This window comes from Salmo salar, chromosome ssa28 (genome assembly GCF_905237065.1).
Source record: "Salmo salar chromosome ssa28, Ssal_v3.1, whole genome shotgun sequence".
Taxonomy (NCBI): domain Eukaryota; kingdom Metazoa; phylum Chordata; class Actinopteri; order Salmoniformes; family Salmonidae; genus Salmo; species Salmo salar.
The window spans coordinates 26,283,046-26,304,505 of NC_059469.1; the positions used below are offsets into that span (position 1 = coordinate 26,283,046).

At 42.4% G+C, this 21,460-nt stretch overlaps 1 protein-coding gene across 2 annotated transcripts in view; it reads left to right on the plus strand.

Annotated features, from left to right (window-relative positions):
* LOC106589707 (inactive heparanase-2) overlaps positions 1 to 21,460 on the plus strand; it is a 258,129-nt gene that overhangs the window by 215,130 nt on the left and 21,539 nt on the right. For both annotated transcript variants that reach the window (XM_045710126.1, XM_045710127.1), the window contains 3 exons: positions 623 to 729; positions 2,300 to 2,414; positions 17,439 to 17,584. In XM_045710126.1, coding sequence (XP_045566082.1) covers positions 623 to 729; positions 2,300 to 2,414; positions 17,439 to 17,584 — 368 coding nt within the window. The remainder of the gene's footprint in view (positions 1 to 622; positions 730 to 2,299; positions 2,415 to 17,438; positions 17,585 to 21,460) is intronic.

Genomic DNA, 21,460 nt, shown 5'->3' on the forward strand with positions numbered 1-21,460 from the left:
GAGTGTGTATACGTTACATGGAGTGTTTTATATGTTACATGGAGTGTGTATATGTTACATGGAGTATGCATACACTGTATGTGTGCGAGCATGTATGTAAATGTGTGTGAGCATGCTTGTGGTGTACGTGCTTGTGTGTGTGTGCGCGTGTGTGTCCATTTGCTGCCAGTAGTAATGGTTTGCAGCCATGCTAGGACAGAGAGAGATTTTCTGGAAGCTGTTTAGAGCAAAGAGAACAGGTCCTCGGGACAGATATCCATTTACCAGGGTTAGCTGCTGTATCTGGCTCCGGGCCAGCAGGATGGGACTAGTTGGATGAGATTGACTGTCCAGTTCAGCTCAGTACAGAGGTTCTATTCATCTTCTTTTTTTTTTTACTAAATGAAATGTTCTAACCTCATGTTGCTGTCATTGAACAAAGCAGATTCTCATTCCTCCTTTTTTCTCTCTTTCTTTGATCTCATCCCTGTTTTTCTGTTATGTTTCCCCCATCTCGCTCTCTCTTTCCTCTCTTTCTTTGTCCCCCTCTCTTTCCTCTGTTCCCCTCTCATTCCTCTCTTTCTCTCTCTCTCTCTCTTTCTCACACACACTCTCTTTTTCTCTCTTTCTCTGTGTCTCTCAGGTAGTGAATAGCCATGCTCCTGGTAAGAAGGTGTGGTTGGGTGGAGTGGGTCCGGCGTGGGCTGGAGGAACCAACAACCTCTCTGATACCTACGCTGCTGGCTTTCTGTAAGTACAATCAATCTATCTATAAATGAATCAATCAAAAACCTATACATCAATCAAAGTATAACCACACTCAGGCATTATTCTCACTTTTGTGTGTTTGTGTGTGTGTCAGTGGAGGCATCTTCAGAGGAGGAAGGGGAGAACCATCCTCTTCAGTGAATTTCATAAAAATAAACATTGTAAAACATTGAAGAAGTCATCATTTTTAGATAAAACTATTCTAAATATATTCACGTGTCACCAAATAACTGATTAAAACATGCTGTTTTGGTGTAGCTGGAGGGCAGCTATTGCCCGTCCTCCTCTTGGTACATTGACTTCAATACAAAACCTAGGAGGCCCTTGATTCTCACCCCCTTCCATAGACTTCCATAGTAATTATGGCAACTTCCGGAGGATGTCCTCCAACCTATCAGACCTCTTGCAGCATGAACTGACATGTTGTCCACCCAATCAAAGGATCAGAGAATGAATCAAGTACTGAAAGCATAAGCTACAGCTAGCTAGCACTGCAGTTGAACAGTTTTCAACAAATTCATTTCTTCAAAATATGAAGGAGGAGAGAGCGAGAGAGAGAGATTTCATACTTTTCTTCACTTTCAGTTTCTCTTACTTAGATAGCAAATGCGGCTGGCTAGTTTAGTTACTGAAACATCCTGCTCAAACAGAGGGATGCTATGTTAGCTAGCTGGCTATTGCTATCTAACACAACACTGGAACTCTTCCAAGTCAAGCTTTTGGTTTTATTAATTTATAGCCACCGGGGCCCGCCTATGTAACTGCTTACTGACTATACACTGTAACGTTACTGCATGATTATAGCGGGTTTACTAACGCATTAGTTCTATTAGCTATGTTGACTAGGACATTACTTTAGCTAATATGGTGACAACGATGTAGGCTGTGTGTAGCGGTTATGACATGGTTTGGCTTGTAAAGTTTTTTTGTTGCCTGGTCACATACAGCTGATGTGTTGTTCATTGAAGTCCAAAAGCGAAGGGAAAAGGTGAGAGGAAGAGAGTATATAGATGCAAGAAGGAATGCAACGTGGCTGCTATTAAAGTGAACTGTGTTTATGCGTGATCAGAGGTGTATTCATTCCGACGATTCTGTTGAAAAACGTTTCTTAATTAAACGTAAACAAACTAAACGGGCGATAAAAATACCTGACTTTGTCCAATAAGAACTCTTATTTGCCACTGTTGGACTAATGATTACACCCTAAATAAGATAGATGCAGGCAAGAGTGTGCAAGGCGATATTGAAAATGTAACTGTCTGTCCATGTGTTACTGTCTGTCACCTTAAATTTGTCTCTACACCTGTGTGCACCTACGTTGTAAACTTTCATTCATAGGCTAGGTTGTAGCAACCTCATGAAAATGTGAGTATCATGTAGTAGCCTAAACCTATGGATGTTACATTGAACTGGGTGAATGGAATATGAATGACAGTCATCCAACATGCTGTAATAGAAATAAGACAATGCTCATGAAGGAAAAAACATGGTCCTTCCTCATCATAAACACCACTGACCGCCACTGGGGTGTGTGTGTGTGTGTGTGTTTCAGGTGGCTGAACACTCTGGGTATGGCAGCGATGCAGGGGATTGACGTGGTCCTGAGACACTCGTTCTTCGACTATGGATACACACACCTCGTAGACCAGCACTTCAACCCACTGCCGGTTAGTCTCACACTCTGCTCTCCTTATCATCGTCAAGCAGCGCCGGACAAATCATTCCTTTATATTCTCACTGTATAGCAAGGGAAAGTCCATTGGAGGGTTTGCCACTCTGATTAGCTACTCTTAGTCCGGTCTTCAGGTGGAGCGCTACCCCCATATGGAGCACCAGGGGGTGGGTGTTGACGGGGGGAAATTAGCCCCTCCAGCTGGTCCTCCTGGGTAACCCTGGAGAAAGGGAAGGAGGATGTTCAATTGGTTAATATGATAAAACACAAATCAATATAGTAGCCTAGGTTACTGTTGATTCCCTTTTCTATTAGTAAAGACAGCGAGGAGTCTATTGTGTCTCCGAAATGCAAATATCACCACGTTGCCTAAATATCCTAAAGCCAAACTATACAACACAAATCACCCGATACGGATTATTATTATCATCATCCCATTATAGCCTACTACATACAACTGAAACAATAACCCTGGTTGACAGCCATTGGACTCTACCTGTCATTAATTGAGCAACATTAGGCCACTAAAGCACAAGGACTAGGCTTCATCCAAAAACACATGTAGCCGCAGGGGAAAATTTAGCCCAATACCACATATTGGACTAATGGAGTCGAACGTTACTCCATATAGACCCAGGAACCTTACATGTTCTGTTTAAAAATGCTAATTGAGAAAAGAAAAGAGTCAAAAATACTCCCATCTAAAACGTGAACCCCCCCCCCCGGCACTGTCTGCAATGGCATAGTCCAGTCCTGGCTCTCACCACTGCCTTCTGCGGTTGGGATTGTACCACGCAGGATCAGGGGTACAGGACTATGCTCAGGGCAAACTTTATGCACAACTAATCATTGGCTAGATGACAAGTTGATTAGTTGAATAAGGGGTTTTCGTGCTGGGTTGGAAAAAAAGCCTGCACACCCTGTGGGTCACCAGAACCAGGACTGAAAGAGTGTTTACTTTTGAGGGGTTTTGCCAGAGATTGAGACATCCAAGACTCTTTGATCCAAACAGAGTCAGTGATACAATGCTACTGCGGCGCCAAGTTCATAAAAATGATTTATCAACAACTGGTGGATGCCTAAAGAAGATGTGGAGGACATCTTACTATATTTAGCTGCTGCAGGGATGGGTGGTGTTCATTAGGGAGACGTCTCTATTCAATGCTCCAAAGCTAGAGGATATAAATAATATATCATTAAGAATAGTTTTTCATCCTGGGACCATTACTGGTGTCTGTACCTGGTGCAAAGCATGAAACATTTACTGTGTAGACCTGCCATTTGGAGGTCTTGGCAGTGGCTTTCAACACAATTTTACAATGAATTATACACATTAAAAAAGCGTTTTTAAACACTTATTCTGCTTCTACCTTAATTCTGAAGCTAGACAACAGTACCAACCACACTAACGATTCAATGCTCAGATACCAACCCATCCTACGAAAGTCAATGACACCGCTCCATTAATTTATCTCCTTACAGCTCCATCTGGTTCTAGTCTTCATGTATCCTCCAGCTGCAATATCACAGAGCTACCTTTTACTTTTTCCACATTTTGTTACATTACAGCCTTATTAAAACATTATAATAATAATCCTCAGCAATCTACACACAATAACACATAATGTCAAAGCCAAAAAAGGTTTTTAGATTTTTTTTAGCAAATTTAAACATTTAGAAATAATTTATTTACATAAGTATTCAGACCCTTTGCTATGAGACTCAAAATTGAGCTCAGGTGCATCCTGTTTCCATTGGTCATCCTTGAGATGTTTCTACAACTTCATTGGAGTCCACCTGTGGTAAATTACATTTATTGGATATGATTTGGAAAGGCACACACCTGTCTATGTAAGGTCCCACAGTTGACAGTGCATGTCAGAGCAAAAATCAAGCCATGAGGTCAAAGGAATTGTCTGTAGAGCTCCGAGACAGGATTGTGTCGACGCAAAGATCTGGGGAAGGGTACAAAAACATTTCTGCAGCATTGAAGGTCCCCAAGAACACAGTACCCTCCATCATAAATGGAAGGTTTTGGAAGACTTTTCCTAGATCTGGCCGCCCGGCCAAACTGAGCAATCGGGGGAGAAGCCCTTGGTCTGGGAGGTGACCAAGAACCCGATGGTAACTCTGACAGAGCTCTAGAGTTCCTCTGTGGAGATGGGAGAACCTTCCAGAAGGACAACCATCTCTGCAGTACTCCACCAATCAGGCCTTTATGGTAGAGTGGCCAGAAGGAAGCCACTCCTCAGTAAAAGGCACGACAGCCTGCTTGGACTTTGCCAAAAGGCACCTTAAAAACAAGATTCTCTGGTCTGATGAAACCAAGATTGAACTCTTTGGCCTGAATGCCAATCGTCACGTCTTTAGGAAACCTGGCACCATCCCTATGGTGAAGCATGATGAACAGAGCAGAGATCCTTGATGAAAACCTGCTCCAGAGTGCTCAGTTCGTCAGACTGGGGCGAAGGGTTACCTTCCAAAAAGACAATGACCCTAAGCACACAGCCAAGACAACGCAGGAGTGGCTTCTGGACAAGTCTCTGAATGTCCTTGAGTGGCCCAGCCAGAGCCTGGAATTGAACCCAATCTCTGGAGAGACCTGAAAATAGCTGTGCAGCAACACTCCCCATCCAACCTGACAGAGCTTGAGAGGATCTGCAGAGAAGAATGGGAGAAACTCCCCAAATACACGTGTGCCAAGCTTGTAGCGTCATACCCAAGAAGACTCATGGCTGTAATTGCTGCCAAAGGTGCTTCAACAAAGTACTGAGTAAAGGGTCTGAATACTTATGTAAATATAATATTTTCCATTTTTATTTCTAATAAATTTGCTAAAAGTTTTTGCTTTGTCATTATGGGGTATTGTATATAGATTGACGAAAAAAAACATTTAATGCATTTGAGAATAAGGCTGTAACGTAACAAAATGTGGAAAAAGTCAAGGTGTATGAATACTTTCTGAATGCACTGTTAATAACATTTACAGAGTGTGCTCCCCTGTTGCAGGTGTCCTTGTGAAGTCTATTTCTCGCTGTGAAGGCGAGAACAGACAGTTTGTGACTGCTCAGGGTAGACAGCGTGAGCAGTGAGGTGGCAGGTAGCCTAGTGGTTAGAGCGTTGGACTAGTAACTGAAAGGTTGAAAGATCGAATCCCCGAGCCGACAAGGTAAAAATCTGTCGTTCTGCCCCTGAACAAGGTAGTTAACCCACTGTTCCTAGGCTGTCATTGAAAATAAGAATTTGTTCTTAACTGACTTGCCTAGTAAAATAAATAAACAGTCTATTGTATCTGATATATATTACAGAGATCAGCATTTCTAAATGGTCCAGGCACTAGACAGAAAATAATAATTTCCAGAACTCTCATATACACTGATCAAAAAATAAATGCAACATGTAAAGTGTTGGTCCCAAGTTTCATGAGCTGAAATGAAATGTTCTGTAAGCTTATTTCTCTCCGATTTTGGGCACAAATTTGTTTATATCCCTGTTAGTGAGCATGTCTCTTTCGCCAAGATAATCCATCCACCAGACAGGTGTGGCAAGAAGCTGATTAAACAGCATGATCATTACACAGGTGCACCTTGTGCTGGGGACAATAAAAAGCCACTTTAAAATGTGTAGTTTTGTTACACAACACAATGCCACAGATGTCTTAAGTTTTGAGGGAGCGTGCAATTGGCATGTTGACTGCAGGAATGTCCTCCAGAGTTGGTGCCAGAGAATTTAATGTTCATTTCTCTACCATAAGCTGCCTCCAACGTTGATTTAGAGAATTTGGCAGTACGTCCAACCGGCCTCACAACCACAGACCACATGTAACCACGTCAGCCCAGGACCTTCACATCTGGCTTCTTCACCTGCGGGATCGTCTGAGACCAGCCACCTGGACAGCTGATGGAACTGAGGAGTATTTCTGTCTGTAATAAAACCCTTTTGTGGGGAAAAACTCATTCTGATTGGCTGGGCCTGGCTCCCCAGTGGGTGCGCCTGGCTGTCAAGTAGGTGGGCCTATGCCCTCCAACGCCCATCCATGGCTGCACCCCTGCCCAGACAATTGAAATCTATAGATTAGGGCCTAATGAATTTATTGAAATTGACTGATTTCCTTATATGAACTGTACCTCAGTAAAATCTTTGAAATTGTTGCATGCGTTTATATCTTTGTAGGATGTTGATCACCCTGTTCACCCTGCAGGAAATGTAAAACATGTTTTTGGCCCAGCACATGTGAAGATGTTTGGGATGTGACCTCAGCTTAGTATATTAACCTGCTTCCTGGGTGGTTTGTCTGTTAAACTGATATGGGCCTCCCTCTGCTCTCCTCCTCTTTTCTCCCTGTTTATAGATCCTGGTACGCCTCTCTTTTCATTATTTTATTGCTCTCACCCTCCTTTCTTTTTCATTCCTCTACGAGATCCTGTCATCTCTCTCTCTCTGATTCCAGCATTTAAAGACACAGAAGTCTGTTGAAAAGATACTGCTCTTGTTTTCTGGTTGATTAAATGGTTATGCTGCTGTGTGTTATTATTTACTGCAGGTTTAAGTTTGAGTTTATTTTAATTTTTTCAGGGACAGTGCACATTTACACTTTAGCCATGTCTTTATGTGTTTTTGTGAAGGTGCGATGGGTGGTGCAGTGTGTCTGATGGCCGTGTGGTCCAGATTGCTTTTATACCAGCCCCTAATTATAACGGACTGCACATTGTTAACCCTCTCCTAATTAGAAGCATTCTAACTAGGGGTGAAAGAGTACGTGTATTCATATTGTACCGTTCGGTACAGGGTCCACAGTGCACGGTTCAGTAGAATACATTAATCATTTATGATAGCTATAAGATTTTCTTTTTTTTTATATGTATATACACACACACAGTTGAAGTCGGAAGTTTACATACACTTAGGTTGGAGTCATTAAAACTCGTTTTTCAACCACTCCACAAATTTCTTGTTAACAAACTATAGTTTTGGCAAGTCCGTTAGGACATCTACTTTGTGCATGACACAATATATTTTTCCAACAATTGTTTACAGACAGATTATTTCACTTATAGTTCACTGTATCACAATTCCAGTGGGTCAGAAGTTTCCATACATTAAGTTGGCTGTGCCTTTAAACAGCTTGGAAAATTCCAGAAAATGATGTCATGGCTTTAGAAGCTTCTGCTAGGCTAATTGACATAATTTTAGTCAATTTTTTTTAATTTAACCTTTATTTAACTAGGCAAGTTAGTTAAGAACAAGTTCTTAATTACAATGATGGCCTAGGAACAGTGGGTTAACTGTCTTGTACAGGGGCAGAATGACAGATTTTTACCTTGTCAGTTCAGGTATTTGATCTAGCAACCTTTCGGTTACTGGCCCAACGCTCTAACCACTAGGCTACCTGCTGAGGTGTACCTGTGGATGTATTTCAAGGCCTACCTTCACAAACTCAGTGCCTCTTTGCTTGACATCATGTGAAAATTTAAATAAATCAGCCAAGACCTCAGAAAGAAATTGGAGACCTCCACATGTCTGGTTCATCCTTGGGAGCAATTTCCAAAAGCCTGAAGGTACCATGTTCATCTGTACAAACAATAGTACGCAAGTATAAACACCATGGGACCACGCAGCCACTCAGGAAGGAGACACATTCTGTCTCCTAGAGATGAACGTACCTTGGTGCGAAAAGTGCAAATCAATCCCAGAACAACAGCACCTTGTGAAGATGCTGGAGGAAACAGGTACAAAAGTATCTATATCCACAGTAAAACGAGTCCTATATCGACATAACCTGAAAGGCCGCTCAGCAAGGAAGAAGCCACTGCTCCAAAACCGCCATAAAAAAGCCAGACTACGGTTTGCAACTGCACATGGGGACAAAGATCGTACTTTTTGGAGAAATGTCCTCTGGTCTGATGAAACAATAATAGAACTGTTTGGCCATAATTGCCCTGGTTATGTTTGGAGGAAAAATGGGACGCTTGCAAGCCGAAGAACACCATCCCAACCGTGAATCATGGGGGTGACAGCATCATGTTGTGGGGGTGCTTTGCTGCAGGAGGGACTGGTGCACTTCACAAAATAGATGGCTCATGAGGATGGAAAATTATGTGGATATATTGAAACAACATCTCAACACATCAGTCAGGAAGTTAAAGCTTGTTCGCAAATGGGTCTTCCAAATGGACAATGACCCCAAGCATACTTCCAAAGTTGTAGCAAAATGGCTTAAGGACAACAAAGTCAAGGTATTGGTGTGGCCATCACAAAGGCCTGACCTCAATCCCATAGACAATTTGTGGGAAAAAGCGTGTTCGAGCAAGGAGGCCTACAAACCTGACTCAGTTACACCAGCTCTGTCAGGAGGAATGGGCCAAAATTCACCCAACTTATTGTGGGAAGTTAAACAATTTCAAGGCAATGCTACCAAATACTAATTGAGTGTATGTAAACTTCTGACCCACTGGGAATGTGATGAAAGAAATAAAAGCTGAAATAAATCATTCTCTCTACTATTATTCTGACATTTCACATTCTTAAAATAAAGTGGTGATCCTAACTGACCTAAGACAGGGAATTTTTACTAGGATTAAATGTCAGGAATTGTGAAAAACTGAGTTGAAATGTATTTGGCTAAGGTGTATGTAAACTTCCGACTTCAACTGTATAGATACAGTGGTCCCATGGTGTTTATACTATTGTTTGTACAGATGAACGTGATACCTTCAGGCGTTTGGAAATTGCTCCCAAGGATGAACCAGACTTGTGGAGGTCTACAATTGTTTTTCTGAGATCTTGGCTGATTTCTTTTGATTTTCCCATGATGTCAAGCAAAGAGGCACTGAGTTTGAAGGTAGGCCTTGAAATACATCCAGAGGTACACGTCCAATTGACTCAAATTATGTCAATTAGCCTATCAGAAGCTTCTAAAGCCATGACATCATTTTCTGGAATTGTCCAAGCTGTTTAAAGGCACAGTCAACTTAGTGTATGTAAACTTCTGACCCACCTGAATTGTGATACAGTGAATTATAAGTGAAATAATCCGTCTGTAAACAATTGTTGGAAAAATTACTTGTGTCATGTATAAAGTAGATGTCCTAACCGACTTGCCAAAACTATAGTTTGTTCACAAGAAAGTTGTGGAGTGGTTGAAAAACGAGTTTTAATGACTCCAACCTAAGTGTATGTAAACTTCCCACTTCAACTGTGTGTGTATATACATATCTAAAAAAAATATCATTGCATAAACCAATGGCGTATAAATTAACGTGGGAAAAATATGCACATAGTAATGTAGTTTTTTATAGTTGTCTGCAGCTCCACTCATTAGTTATTTTACTCCAGCGAGAACAGAGCTCAGATTCCGTCGTAGCAGCAATTATCTTATGAAGGAATTAGCAGTTAACTAAATGCAAAAGAGCAGCATGGCAAGCATTGGCGAGCCAAAACTAGAAGACGCCCCAGTATCATTCAGGTCTGCCATCTGGGAACATTTCGGTTTCCCTGTAAACTATAACGGGGATTGCCAACGAGTGGTGGATAAAACATCTACAACATGTAGGGCTCTGTTCATTGCTGATAGCCTGTTAGAGTGGTGGATATAACTTCTACAACATGTAGGTCTCTGTTCATTGCTGATAGCCTGTTAGAGTGGTGGATAAAACATCTACAACATGTAGGGCTCTGTTCATTGCTGATAGCCTGTTAGAGTGGTGGATAAAACATCTACAACATGTAGGTCTCTGTTCATTGCTGATAGCCTGTTAGAGTGGTGGATAAAACATCTACAACATGTAGGGCTCTGTTCATTGCTGATAGCCTGTTAGAGTGGTGGATAAAACATCTACAACATGTAGGGCTCTGTTCATTGCTGATAGCCTGTTAGAGTGGTGGATAAAACATCTACAACATGTAGGGCTCTGTTCATTGCTGATAGCCTGTTAGAGTGGTGGATATAACTTCTACAACATGTAGGGCTCTGTTCATTGCTGATAGCCTGTTAGAGTGGTGGATAAAACATCTACAACATGTAGGTCTCTGTTCATTGCTGATAGCCTGTTAGAGTGGTGGATAAAACATCTACAACATGTAGGTCTCTGTTCATTGCTGATAGCCTGTTAGAGTGGTGGATAAAACATCTACAACATGTAGGGCTCTGTTCATTGCTGATAGCCTGTTAGAGTGGTGGATAAAACATCTACAACATGTAGGGCTCTGTTCATTGCTGATAGCCTATTAGAGTGACAATACGAGTAACATGACCACTCATTTGCATCACCCAAAGTGCCAATCGGTGGGATTAGGCAAAAAAAATGAAACGGCAACCAATGGGCAACCACTTCTCCCCACAGCCTTCAGGCAACAATGTGCGGCTGACTCCGGTAGGGCTAAGGAAATCAACGCAGCGATAGCAAAATTCATAGCGGCAGATGTTTAAAGTGGTCGAGCCGCGCTTCACTATTCCTTCCTGTACACATTTTGCCCAGACATTAATACCTGCCTTATACAACAAAACAAAAGAACAACTTGAGAGCGAGTTGTCAGAAACGCGGTGTGTTGCTCTTAACAACAGACAGTAATGGCTCATTTCATTACGGCAGAGAGGGAGATAAAAAGCCCTGTCCTTCAAACAAGTCCCCTTGAGAGTAGTCACACCAGTGTGAACCTGGGGGAAGAGCTAAGGGAAGTAGTTGCAGTGTGGAAGTTGGAGATGGATAATGTAACGATTCCTGTGACCAGTGACAACGCTAGAAATATTGTAAATGCAGTTGCACTAGCTGGATTGGGGCCACAGATAGGATGCATTGCTCACGTTATTCATCTGCATCTCAAAAAGCAATGTCAGTGAATCCAATCTCTCGCTTCCTAGCAAAGATCAGGAAGGTGGTATCCTTCTTTTATAAAAGCACAACTGCTGCACATGTTTTCAAGACAAAACAGGAGATGCTGGAGCTGCCAAACCACAAACTAATACAAGATGTCCCTACTAGATGGAATTCAAGCCATGACATGGCTGAGAGATACCTTGAGCAGAAAGTTGTGGTGTATTCTACACTGACTGATCAAGCTGTGAGGAAGAATGTCAAAGATATTGTGACTTTGTCTGAAAATGACATAAGACTAGCAGAGGAAGTTATCAAAGTGTGCAAACCTCTCAGAACAGTCACAACAATGATATGCACTGAGAGCATTCCATTAGTTTCCATGGTCCTGCATATGAAAACAATGATCCTGAAATCAATGGTGGCATCTGATGAAGATGAACCCGCAGTAAGGGATGTCAAGACTGCTATCAGAGTTAACCTGGAGCCTAGATATGCTGACCCTGGTGTCCAAGACTTCTTACACAAGAGAACCGCTTTGGACCCCCGGTTCAATCCCTGCTCCACCTGCATGCTGCTGCTCGTCTGAGAGTCTACAATGAACTCACAGCAGAGATTGTGACCAATATACAAAAGGTATTGTATTTATTTTGTTAATGTGACATTTATTATTTTATGAATTTGTGATTTAACAATTAATTATAAAGTAATACTTGTAATTGTCATAATAGTGTCTGATATATATTTCTAACAATAAATCATATTTCTAAAGACACTTTAAAGCCACTTAATTTTCATCTAATTTAATTCTGCAGGGTCTAGCCACAGACAGCACAGGGGCCAACCCCTCTACAGAGACGGCAGACAACAGGGGTTTTCCTCCAGAAAAGAAGTCTGCCACGGCTGAGCTTTTTTGGGAGTTGTTCACGACCCAGGAGCAGGGAACCAAGTCAAAGGTCAAGGTCATAGAGGAGGTGGTGACCTCATACAGGGATGTGGACTGTATTTCCCTGGATGCTGATCCACTTACATGGTGGAAGACCAACGAGTTAATATACCCTCATGACCTCTGTCCCTAGCGAGAGGGTATTCTCCACAGCGGCTGACGTTGTCACAGTAAGCCGATCTGTGCTCACTGCAGATAAATGTGGATAGACAGCGTCAGTGCGATTTGAACCTATAATTTTCTGTTCACTATACGTGGAATTAGTCCACTGCGCCCCCAGGATCGAGTTAGCATGGTATGTTTTTTTTACGCATTCAAAGCTGTTCTTTTTATTTTATTCAAACAGACCCCATTTCAAATGAAAAAAGCACTCATTCAGATCAGGTGTGGCCAATTAGTGGGCACGGCTAACACACCTGAACACACTTAACAAGATAGAGAATTCTGTTGATGCTGAGAATGGAATGTATATGTTTTTAAATAACATTCTTAGAATGTTCTCTGAATGTTACAAAAGTTCTCCTCTACTTTTTCTAAGGAAAGTTCTCTTACTTTCTCTAAACAATTTGAGAACATGACTTTAAATAGAACCAGGACGAAACCGGTAGAACACGTTATGCTGAAGTACTGAAATTCCCACAGCAGAATGTTGTTTCTAATGTTCTTGGAACAATTTGAGAACATGATTTTAAATAGAACCATGACGAAACCCGTAGGAAAAGTTACTCTGAAGTACATTGTTTCTTTGTGTTTTCTGAGAACATTCTCAATGTCAAACCAGTTGGAGAACGTTCCCCGAACATTACCAAATTAGTATTTTAATAACATTTAACCATGTTTGAACTTTAAAGAAACGTTCGGTTAAAGTAATTAACTACGAAGAAAAAGTTTTCGTCAAGTTCCTTAAATATGCTGAAAATGTTCCAAAGCCAAGCATCTGTACTGCACCAGTTGTGGGAAGGTAGTATGTTAAATAACCACAGGACAACCACGCTCTCACCAAGCTCTAAGAAACATGGTTCTCAGAACGTTATGTTCTAGCTGGGTACTTATAAACTGATCTCTTCAGACTATACCACATTCTCAGGGTGGACTATCCACTCTCCATCCCTGGGTGTATTCTCTCCCTGCTTTCCAGATGTATAACTGGGCACAGCCCGTAGATTTCTCATTGACATCTCTCTCTGTTAGTAAATCAGATACACAGAATTGCCTGGTTGAACCTGCTCGTTAATCACAGTTCTGATTGATCACACCGAGACAGACCTCTGTGGAGGTCAGGAAGTTTAACTGACCCCATGGGTTATGTCTCTTGGAAACCAGGTTAGGCCAATCTATATAGACTGAGACTCATAGAACATGAGTCTCTAACGTCGAATACCAGGCTTCTTTACAGACAGACACAGTGTAAAAGGAGGATAAAATAGTTTTCCCAGTCTTTGATATTATCTCTCTTTCCAGCTGGCTAGAGAGGGGCACTCGTAATTACAGTCTATTCTCCAAGGCTCTCACCCCAAGAACCACTGTCTATACTCCAAGGCTCTCACCTGAATAACCAGTCTATGCTGCAAGGCTCTCACCTGAATAACCAGTCTATGCTGCAAGGCTCTCACCCCAAGAACCACTGTCTATACTCCAAGGCTCTCACCTGAATAACCAGTCTATGCTGCAAGGCTCTCACCCCAAGAACCACTGTCTATACTCCAAGGCTCTCACCTGAATAACCAGTCTATGCTGCAAGGCTCTCACCTTAATAACCAGTCTATGCTGCAAGGCTCTCACCTGAATAACCAGTCTATGCTGCAAGGCTCTCACCTGAATAACCAGTCTATGCTGCAAGGCTCTCACCTGAATAACCAGTCTATGCTGCAAGGCTCTCACCTAAATAACCAGTCTATGCTGCAAGGCTCTCACCTGAATAACCAGTCTATGCTGCAAGGCTCTCACCTGAATAACCTCAGTCTATGCTGCAAGGCTCTCACCTAAATAACCAGTCTATGCTGCAAGGCTCTCACCTGAATAACCAGTCTATGCTGCAAGGCTCTCACCTGAATAACCAGTCTATGCTGCAAGGCTCTCACCTGAATAACCAGTCTATGCTGCAAGGCTCTCACCTGAATAACCTCAGTCTATGCTGCAAGGCTCTCACCTGAATAACCAGTCTATGCTGCAAGGCTCTCACCTGAATAACCACAGTCTACACACAGTCTAAATCTACAGATCTATTCATAATAGTGTGTGCTCTGTTCCCAGTTGCCCCTGTCTATAGGTCTGTCTATAGGCCTGTCTATAGGCCTGTCTATAGGCCTGTCTATAGGCCTGTCTATAAGTCTGTCTATAGGTCTGTCTATAGGTCTGTCTATAGGCCTGTCTATAGGCCTGTCTATAGGCCTGTCTATAGGCCTGTCTATAGGCCTGTCTATAGGCCTGTCTATAGGCCTGTCTATAGGCCTGTCTATAGGCCTGTCTATAGGCCTGTCTATAGGTCTGTCTATAGCCCAAATTGTACACTTCTGTTCTGTACTCTTACAGTACTCTGGGCTCTCCCAATAACAGAGCAGCAAATTAAGTTAAAGCTTGGCCTGGTGGAAAAGAAATAAGCCCTTAAATGTTGCCATATGTAGGATTGCATGGGAACTTCCTGACACACACATGTTGTTCAGAACCTCTGGTGAGGTGTTGAGTCTGGGGAAAGAGGACAGGGGCATGACAGAGGACAGGAGAGGAGAGATGACAGGGGCATAACAGAGGAGAGCAGAGAAGACGGGCATAACAGAGGAGAGCAGAGGAGGGAAGAGAGGGGCATAACAGAGGAGAAGAGAGAAGACAGGGGCATAACAGAGGAGAGAAGAGGGAAGAGAGGGGCATAACAGAGGAGAGCAGAGAAGACGGGCATAACAGAGGAGAGCAGAGGAGGGAAGAGAGGGACATAACAGAGGAGAAGAGAGAAGACGGGCATAACAGAGGAGAGAAGAGGGAAGAGAGGGGCATAACAGAGGAGAGAAGGGTAGAAGAGTAGAAAAAAAGAGGAGAGGTGCTGAGACCACTGTAAAGTTGCGTGCTTTGCTCTGCCAGGGGGTTGACGTGTGAATAAATGTCCAAGGCTCCCATGTCTTTGCTAAGAGGGCAGTGTGCTGTTCTATTGTATTTTTCATTTCAGTATTTCAACCAGGTTTTTTCCCAGGCATATTTCCCACAACAGTTACATTTTTGACTTTCATTTTATTTGACGTTCACATCGATCCTGCAGCTAAATAAACATAACAAAGACTAGTAATAGCCCCTCACTGTGGGATCCAATAGTATATATTATATTGTCTCTTTCAATAAAGACTGAAGCATCGGTATCCGGCTTCTAACCCTGGTCTGGGCATCATTGTAACTAGGCACCAGTACAGCCTGTCTGCTTTTCCCACGTGTTCTTTTACTGCTTTTAATTGAGGTGAATACTGTTATCATTTGGGATTTGCATTGAACTGGACACTTGTAAACACTGAGGGCTCAGCATTCAGTTGATTCTCTCAACACATTCTCTGTGGTATCTTATATTCTGTTCTGTACAACTGTTAGATGTAGGGGAGCGTTTTAGCACCTCTGCAACTCTACAACCCTCTGTTCTGACATACTACATGTACAGTACAACCAGAACTCTACAACCCCCTGTTCTGACATACTACATCTACAGTACAGAACTCTACAACCCCCTGTTCTGACATACTACATGTACAGTACAGAACTCTACAACCCCCTGTTCTGACATACTACATGTACAGTACAGAACTCTACAACCCCCTGTTCTGATATACTACATGTACAGTACAACCAGGATGTGATCATTTAGCCCCTTATAGTCTAAGACCTGTCTAAGCCGGTTCTACTAAGCTATATGGAATTGTTTAAGAATGTCATACCAAGTATCATTTAGCTATTTTATTTTGAATTTTAAGACCCCTGGAAGTATCCCCCAAAACAAAATGTTGAAGACATTTTTTGTCAGCCCTCCAAAAATTGCTATTAGGCCATACAAACCCATAGAATAACAGATTCTCTACATAGAAAAACAGTCCCAAAATATCAAAAGGAAGTTTGTTCTGACGTGTCTGTCCTATATCTGAGAGATATAAGAAAGATCAGGAAACATTATTTTTTTTACATCCCTTATTTCTGGCACTAAACAGTCTCCATATATACATTAATTCAAATGGTACCAGGGGACCTTCAGATGAGTCTTGTGAGGCCTGTAGGTGTCCTAGAGCAACACAACTGACATGTTCGTGAAGAGGGTCATAATAGTTTGTAGGCCAAACCATTCGGGTGCTACAGACGATTTTGTGAGAAGGTCTGACAAACACCTCTCTAGCTCTGTCACCTTTCACCACAGATGTCTTCTGGTCTGAAACACCTCTCTAGCTCTGTCACCTTTCACCACAGATGTCTTCTGGTCTGAAACACCTCTCTAGCTCTGTCACCTTTCACCACAGATGTCTTCTGGTCTGAAACACCTCTCTAGCTCTGTCACCTTTCACCACAGATGTCTTCTGGTCTGAAACACCTCTCTAGCTCTGTCACCTTTCACCACAGATGTCTTCTGGTCTGAAACACCTCTCTAGCTCTGTCACCTTTCATCGCAGATGTCTTCTGGTCTGAAACACCTCTCTAGCTCTGTCACCTTTCACGTCTTCTGGTCTGAAACACCTCTCTAGCTCTGTCACCTTTCACCACAGATGTCTTCTGGTCTGAAACACCTCTCTAGCTCTGTCACCTTTCACCACAGATGTCTTCTGGTCTGAAACACCTCTCTAGCTCTGTCACCTTTCACCACAGATGTCTTCTGGTCTGAAACACCTCTCTAGCTCTGTCACCTTTCACCACAGATGTCTTCTGGTCTGAAACACCTCTCTAGCTCAGTCACCTTTCACCACAGATGTGGAAGTGCGACATGGTGGATGCGGTGAATTGAGACGCATCCAAGGCAAACAAACAGATATCTCTAGCTTAAACAGACACATGTTTATGGGGATTTCTTTTATGCTCATTAGATTTCAGTGGGTGCGTTGACATTGACACTAGTTAGCTTGACCTTATGTAGTTGTTGACATGTCAATTACCTCAGTGGAACACAATGGAACAGGGAACATTACTATGGTAGCTCATGCTTACTTTGCGATCTGATTGTGCATGCTCTGTTTGGCTTTGCACTGTGTAACAGGTGTTTGTGTGTATGTGTGTGTATGTATATGTGTGTGTGTGTGTGTTGCAGGACTATTGGTTCTCACTGGTGTTCAAGCGTCTGGTGGGCCCCAGGGTGTTGGCAGTGCGGGTAGCAGGCTTACAGAGGAAACCACGGCCAGGGAGGGTCATCCGAGACAAACTACGCATTTACGCCCATTGTACCAGCTTCCACAAGTAAGTGCTGCAGCCCTGTACCAGCTTCCACAAGTACAAATGACAGCCATACACTGTACCAGCTTCCACAAGTAAAAATTACAGCCATACACTGTACCAGCTTCCACAAGTAAAAATTACAGCCATACACTGTACCAGCTTCCACATCTAAAAACTACAGCCATACACTGTACCAGCTTCCACATCTAAAAATTACAGCCATACACTGTACCAGCTTCCACATCTAAAAATTACAGCCATACACTGTACCAGCTTCCACATCTAAAAATTACAGCCATAAACTGTACCAGCTTCCATGTAACGACCGTCGTAGGAAGTGGACCAAGGAGCAGCGGGTTGAGTGCTCATTTTAACTTTATTAGAACACTTACTAAGCAAAACAAGAAAAACGACCGGCCGACAAACAGTCTTGCACGCAACACACAGATATGCAAAACCAACCTCCCACAATTCCCATAACAAACACACCCCTAATTATAGGACCTTCAATCAGAGGCAACGACTGCCTCCAATTGTAGGCACAATCCCAATTAACTAAACATAGAACTAGACACCCTAGATCAGACATAGAAATACACAAAATAGAACCTAACCAAAAACCCCGGACTAATCTAAACAAACACCCCTCTACAAAACACATATACCAACAAACCCCGAACCACATAAAACAAACACCCCCCTGCCATGTCCTGACCAAACTGCAATAACAAATAACCCCTTCTGTTCAGAACGTGACATTCCACAAGTAAAAAGTATGCCTTACACTGTACCAGCTTCCACAAGTAAAAACTACAGCCATACACTGTACCAGCTTCCACAAGTAAAAACTACAGCCATACACTGTACCAGCTTCCACATCTAAAAATTACAGCCATACACTGTACCAGCTTCCACATCTAAAAATTACAGCCATACACTGTACCAGCTTCCACAAGTAAAAATTACAGCATACACTGTACCAGCTTCCACATCTAAAAAATTACAGCCATACACTGTACCAGCTTCCACATCTAAAAATTACAGCCATACACTGTACCAGCTTCCACAAGTAAAAATTACAGCCATACACTGTACCAGCTTCCACATCTAAAAATTACAGCCATACACTGTACCAGCTTCCACATCTAAAAATTACAGCCATACACTGTACCAGCTTCCACATCTAAAAATGACAGCCATACACTGTACCAGCTTCCACATCTAAAAATTACAGCCATACACTTATCAGCTTCCACAAGTAAAAATTACAGCCATACACAGTACCAGCTTCCACAAGTACAATTTTGTAAGTACAATTTTGGCCTAAGGACAAAGACTAGTTTGGTGGCTAAAAAACATTCAAAGCTCAGACTTCTATGGCTTGTCCCATTTTCCTTACCTTGGTGTTACATTCTTAATGGATTCACAGACACCTGAGTCACTGTGTCTAGTCACTGTGTCTAGTCTCTCCTGCACTATAGCCCATTAATAAGCCACTCTAGCCATGATAAATCACATTAATTACCCAGCCTGCCACAATTCTGCCTGGTCAGCTCATAAATAACCGTCATCCAGACTACTCAGTCTTTCAGAGCGGCCAGGCCATAAAACTTAACAGGTATCATTTATCAGCTGTGTGAGGGACTCTTCTCTTCGTCAAAGACGCGGCGACAGTCCTTTATCTCAGCTCGGATTGGTTGAAGGGAGTTTTGGGGGGGTGTGAGGGGAGATGGAGATCCAATAGGTACGTCTGTCCCAGAATAGATAAAGAGCAGCACCGTCCCCCTGTTTCCCCTGTTCAAGGTTATCATTTAACCCAGCCAAATGTGATGTGTAACAGGTCAGCAGCAGAGCTTTCAGCAACAGGCTAGACTTACTGCCCTCCGTCCCACCTATACACACACGGCTCAGTTACATCTGTTCACCTGGCTCCGCACACTACATTATCTATATGTAATAACTATGTTCTATATTTTTATTGAATATACAATAAACACCTATAAGCATTTATCAGTCTTCCATCTTTGCTGGTGAACATTTTCTTTGATCTCTATCCTCAGGTCAAGGCCATTGGATGTGTCTCTGTTCTATTCCATCTCAGTTGCAGGTGTGGTGTAGAGAGCAGTAGCGTAATGATACACTCTAGGCATCTACTGATACAGACACACCTCACATCTGATCTGTTACCCATGGTGTGGCCTGTTGACAGATCGGCAGAGATCTGAAATAGTTGTCATCCAATGCTTTCCATCTGGCACCTGGAAGGATAGGACGCCTTTTATGATGGGAGCCTTTAGCCCCTGGCACGGCACTTATATCTGGATCTCAACATTCATCCTCTTTTAACCAGTTAGCAGTTTCAGTATGATTTTGCTATCAAGGGTATTGTATTCTTCTCGCCAGTTAGCAGGTTAAGTACTCTTTTGCTACCAAGGGTATTGTATTCTTCTAGCCAGTTAGCCAAGTTAGCCAGTTAGCCTGTTAACGGTTTCAGCACTCTTTTGGGTACTGTATTCTTCTAGCCAGTTAGCAGTTTCTAGCTTTCCAGACATTTAGTGGTTAACATGGTCTGTTTCACTCTAAACCAATGCTCCAGCATCAAACAACGTGAAAGGTTGTTTACGTTCCTGCTTCTAATGCCTCAGAATCTCATCATTTTGAAATCCTGGACTGTCTTTATCCCTCTCTCCATCTCTCCATCTAATCTAACACTCCATCTCTTTCTGTCTGATACATCCCAGCCCTGAGCAATGTTTGGCATAAGGCTTCAATAGTTGAGCAGAAGAAATACTCCAGGGCTGACCGATTACACTGTCTGACACAAAGACAGACAGACGTTGCTTTCTGTTTACAGACGTGACCAACCCTGATTCTAATCTGTTCTCTGTCCATGTGTCTATGTTTGCATTTTTCAAGTCACTTGAATCGGCTCTCTGTGGGTCTGCTTAGCATTTCCTTTGTGTACGATGAGGTGTAGAAACAGAGAATGAACAAAAACCTGAAGCCGTGAGAGATGGAGAGATTTCTAATCAGAGAAGGATCGCTAATCGACCGGTCTGACAAAGCCCAACCCTGACCCTTAACAATGTGGTCCTCTGAAACCTATGGTGCACACACACACCCTGAAACATATGGTACCACTCCAGTTGTGTTGATCCAGCCTTCACATTATGCAGTTTATTACATGTTATCATGTTTTTCTTATCTTTGGCCAATATTCCCTAAATCCTCTCCCCAGCACTCTCAAGACATGCAGTGTTGTCTGTGTAATTCTAGGAGGTCAGTCCCACACTTTCACACCCTCCAATTGATCCCTAATGTGATGTGAGCAGAGACTACAGGTCTTAGGTCTTGAGCATATCAAAACATATTAGATCCCTTCAATCTGGGCATATACCACAGTATTATGAAATGTACTGTAAATATCTAGAAAAAGGGCTAAGAGGGCAATGGAAGAATAACACAAAATACAGTTTTATCTGGACATAAATAATAGATTTAGGATTCTTATAACGATAAATAATATATTACAGTGAGTTTATGGAATGCTTGGAACACATTTGATTTGGTTTCACGAGAGTGTTTTGATCCTGTTATTAAATTGTCCGGTAGAGGCTTTACTCTGTTTTTAAGATGTCTGTTCTCCTGTTCAGTTATTGAAGTTTCTATTGTGCTTGGCAGAGGAAGACACTATAGAGCACCTTACAGATCTAGATAGACATAGTGAGAAAAAGGGAGTGAGAAAGCAACAAAAGGTAGTCTCTGCAGTGGGGGGGTGATGCTTAGTGTTTTGGGACTGATTCATGAAATTAGAAGAAAAACAAGAAGACCATGAAAACCAATATTTGTGTTTACCTTTACTCGCTTTTTAATTTAGAATGCTTCTCTTCTCTGCCT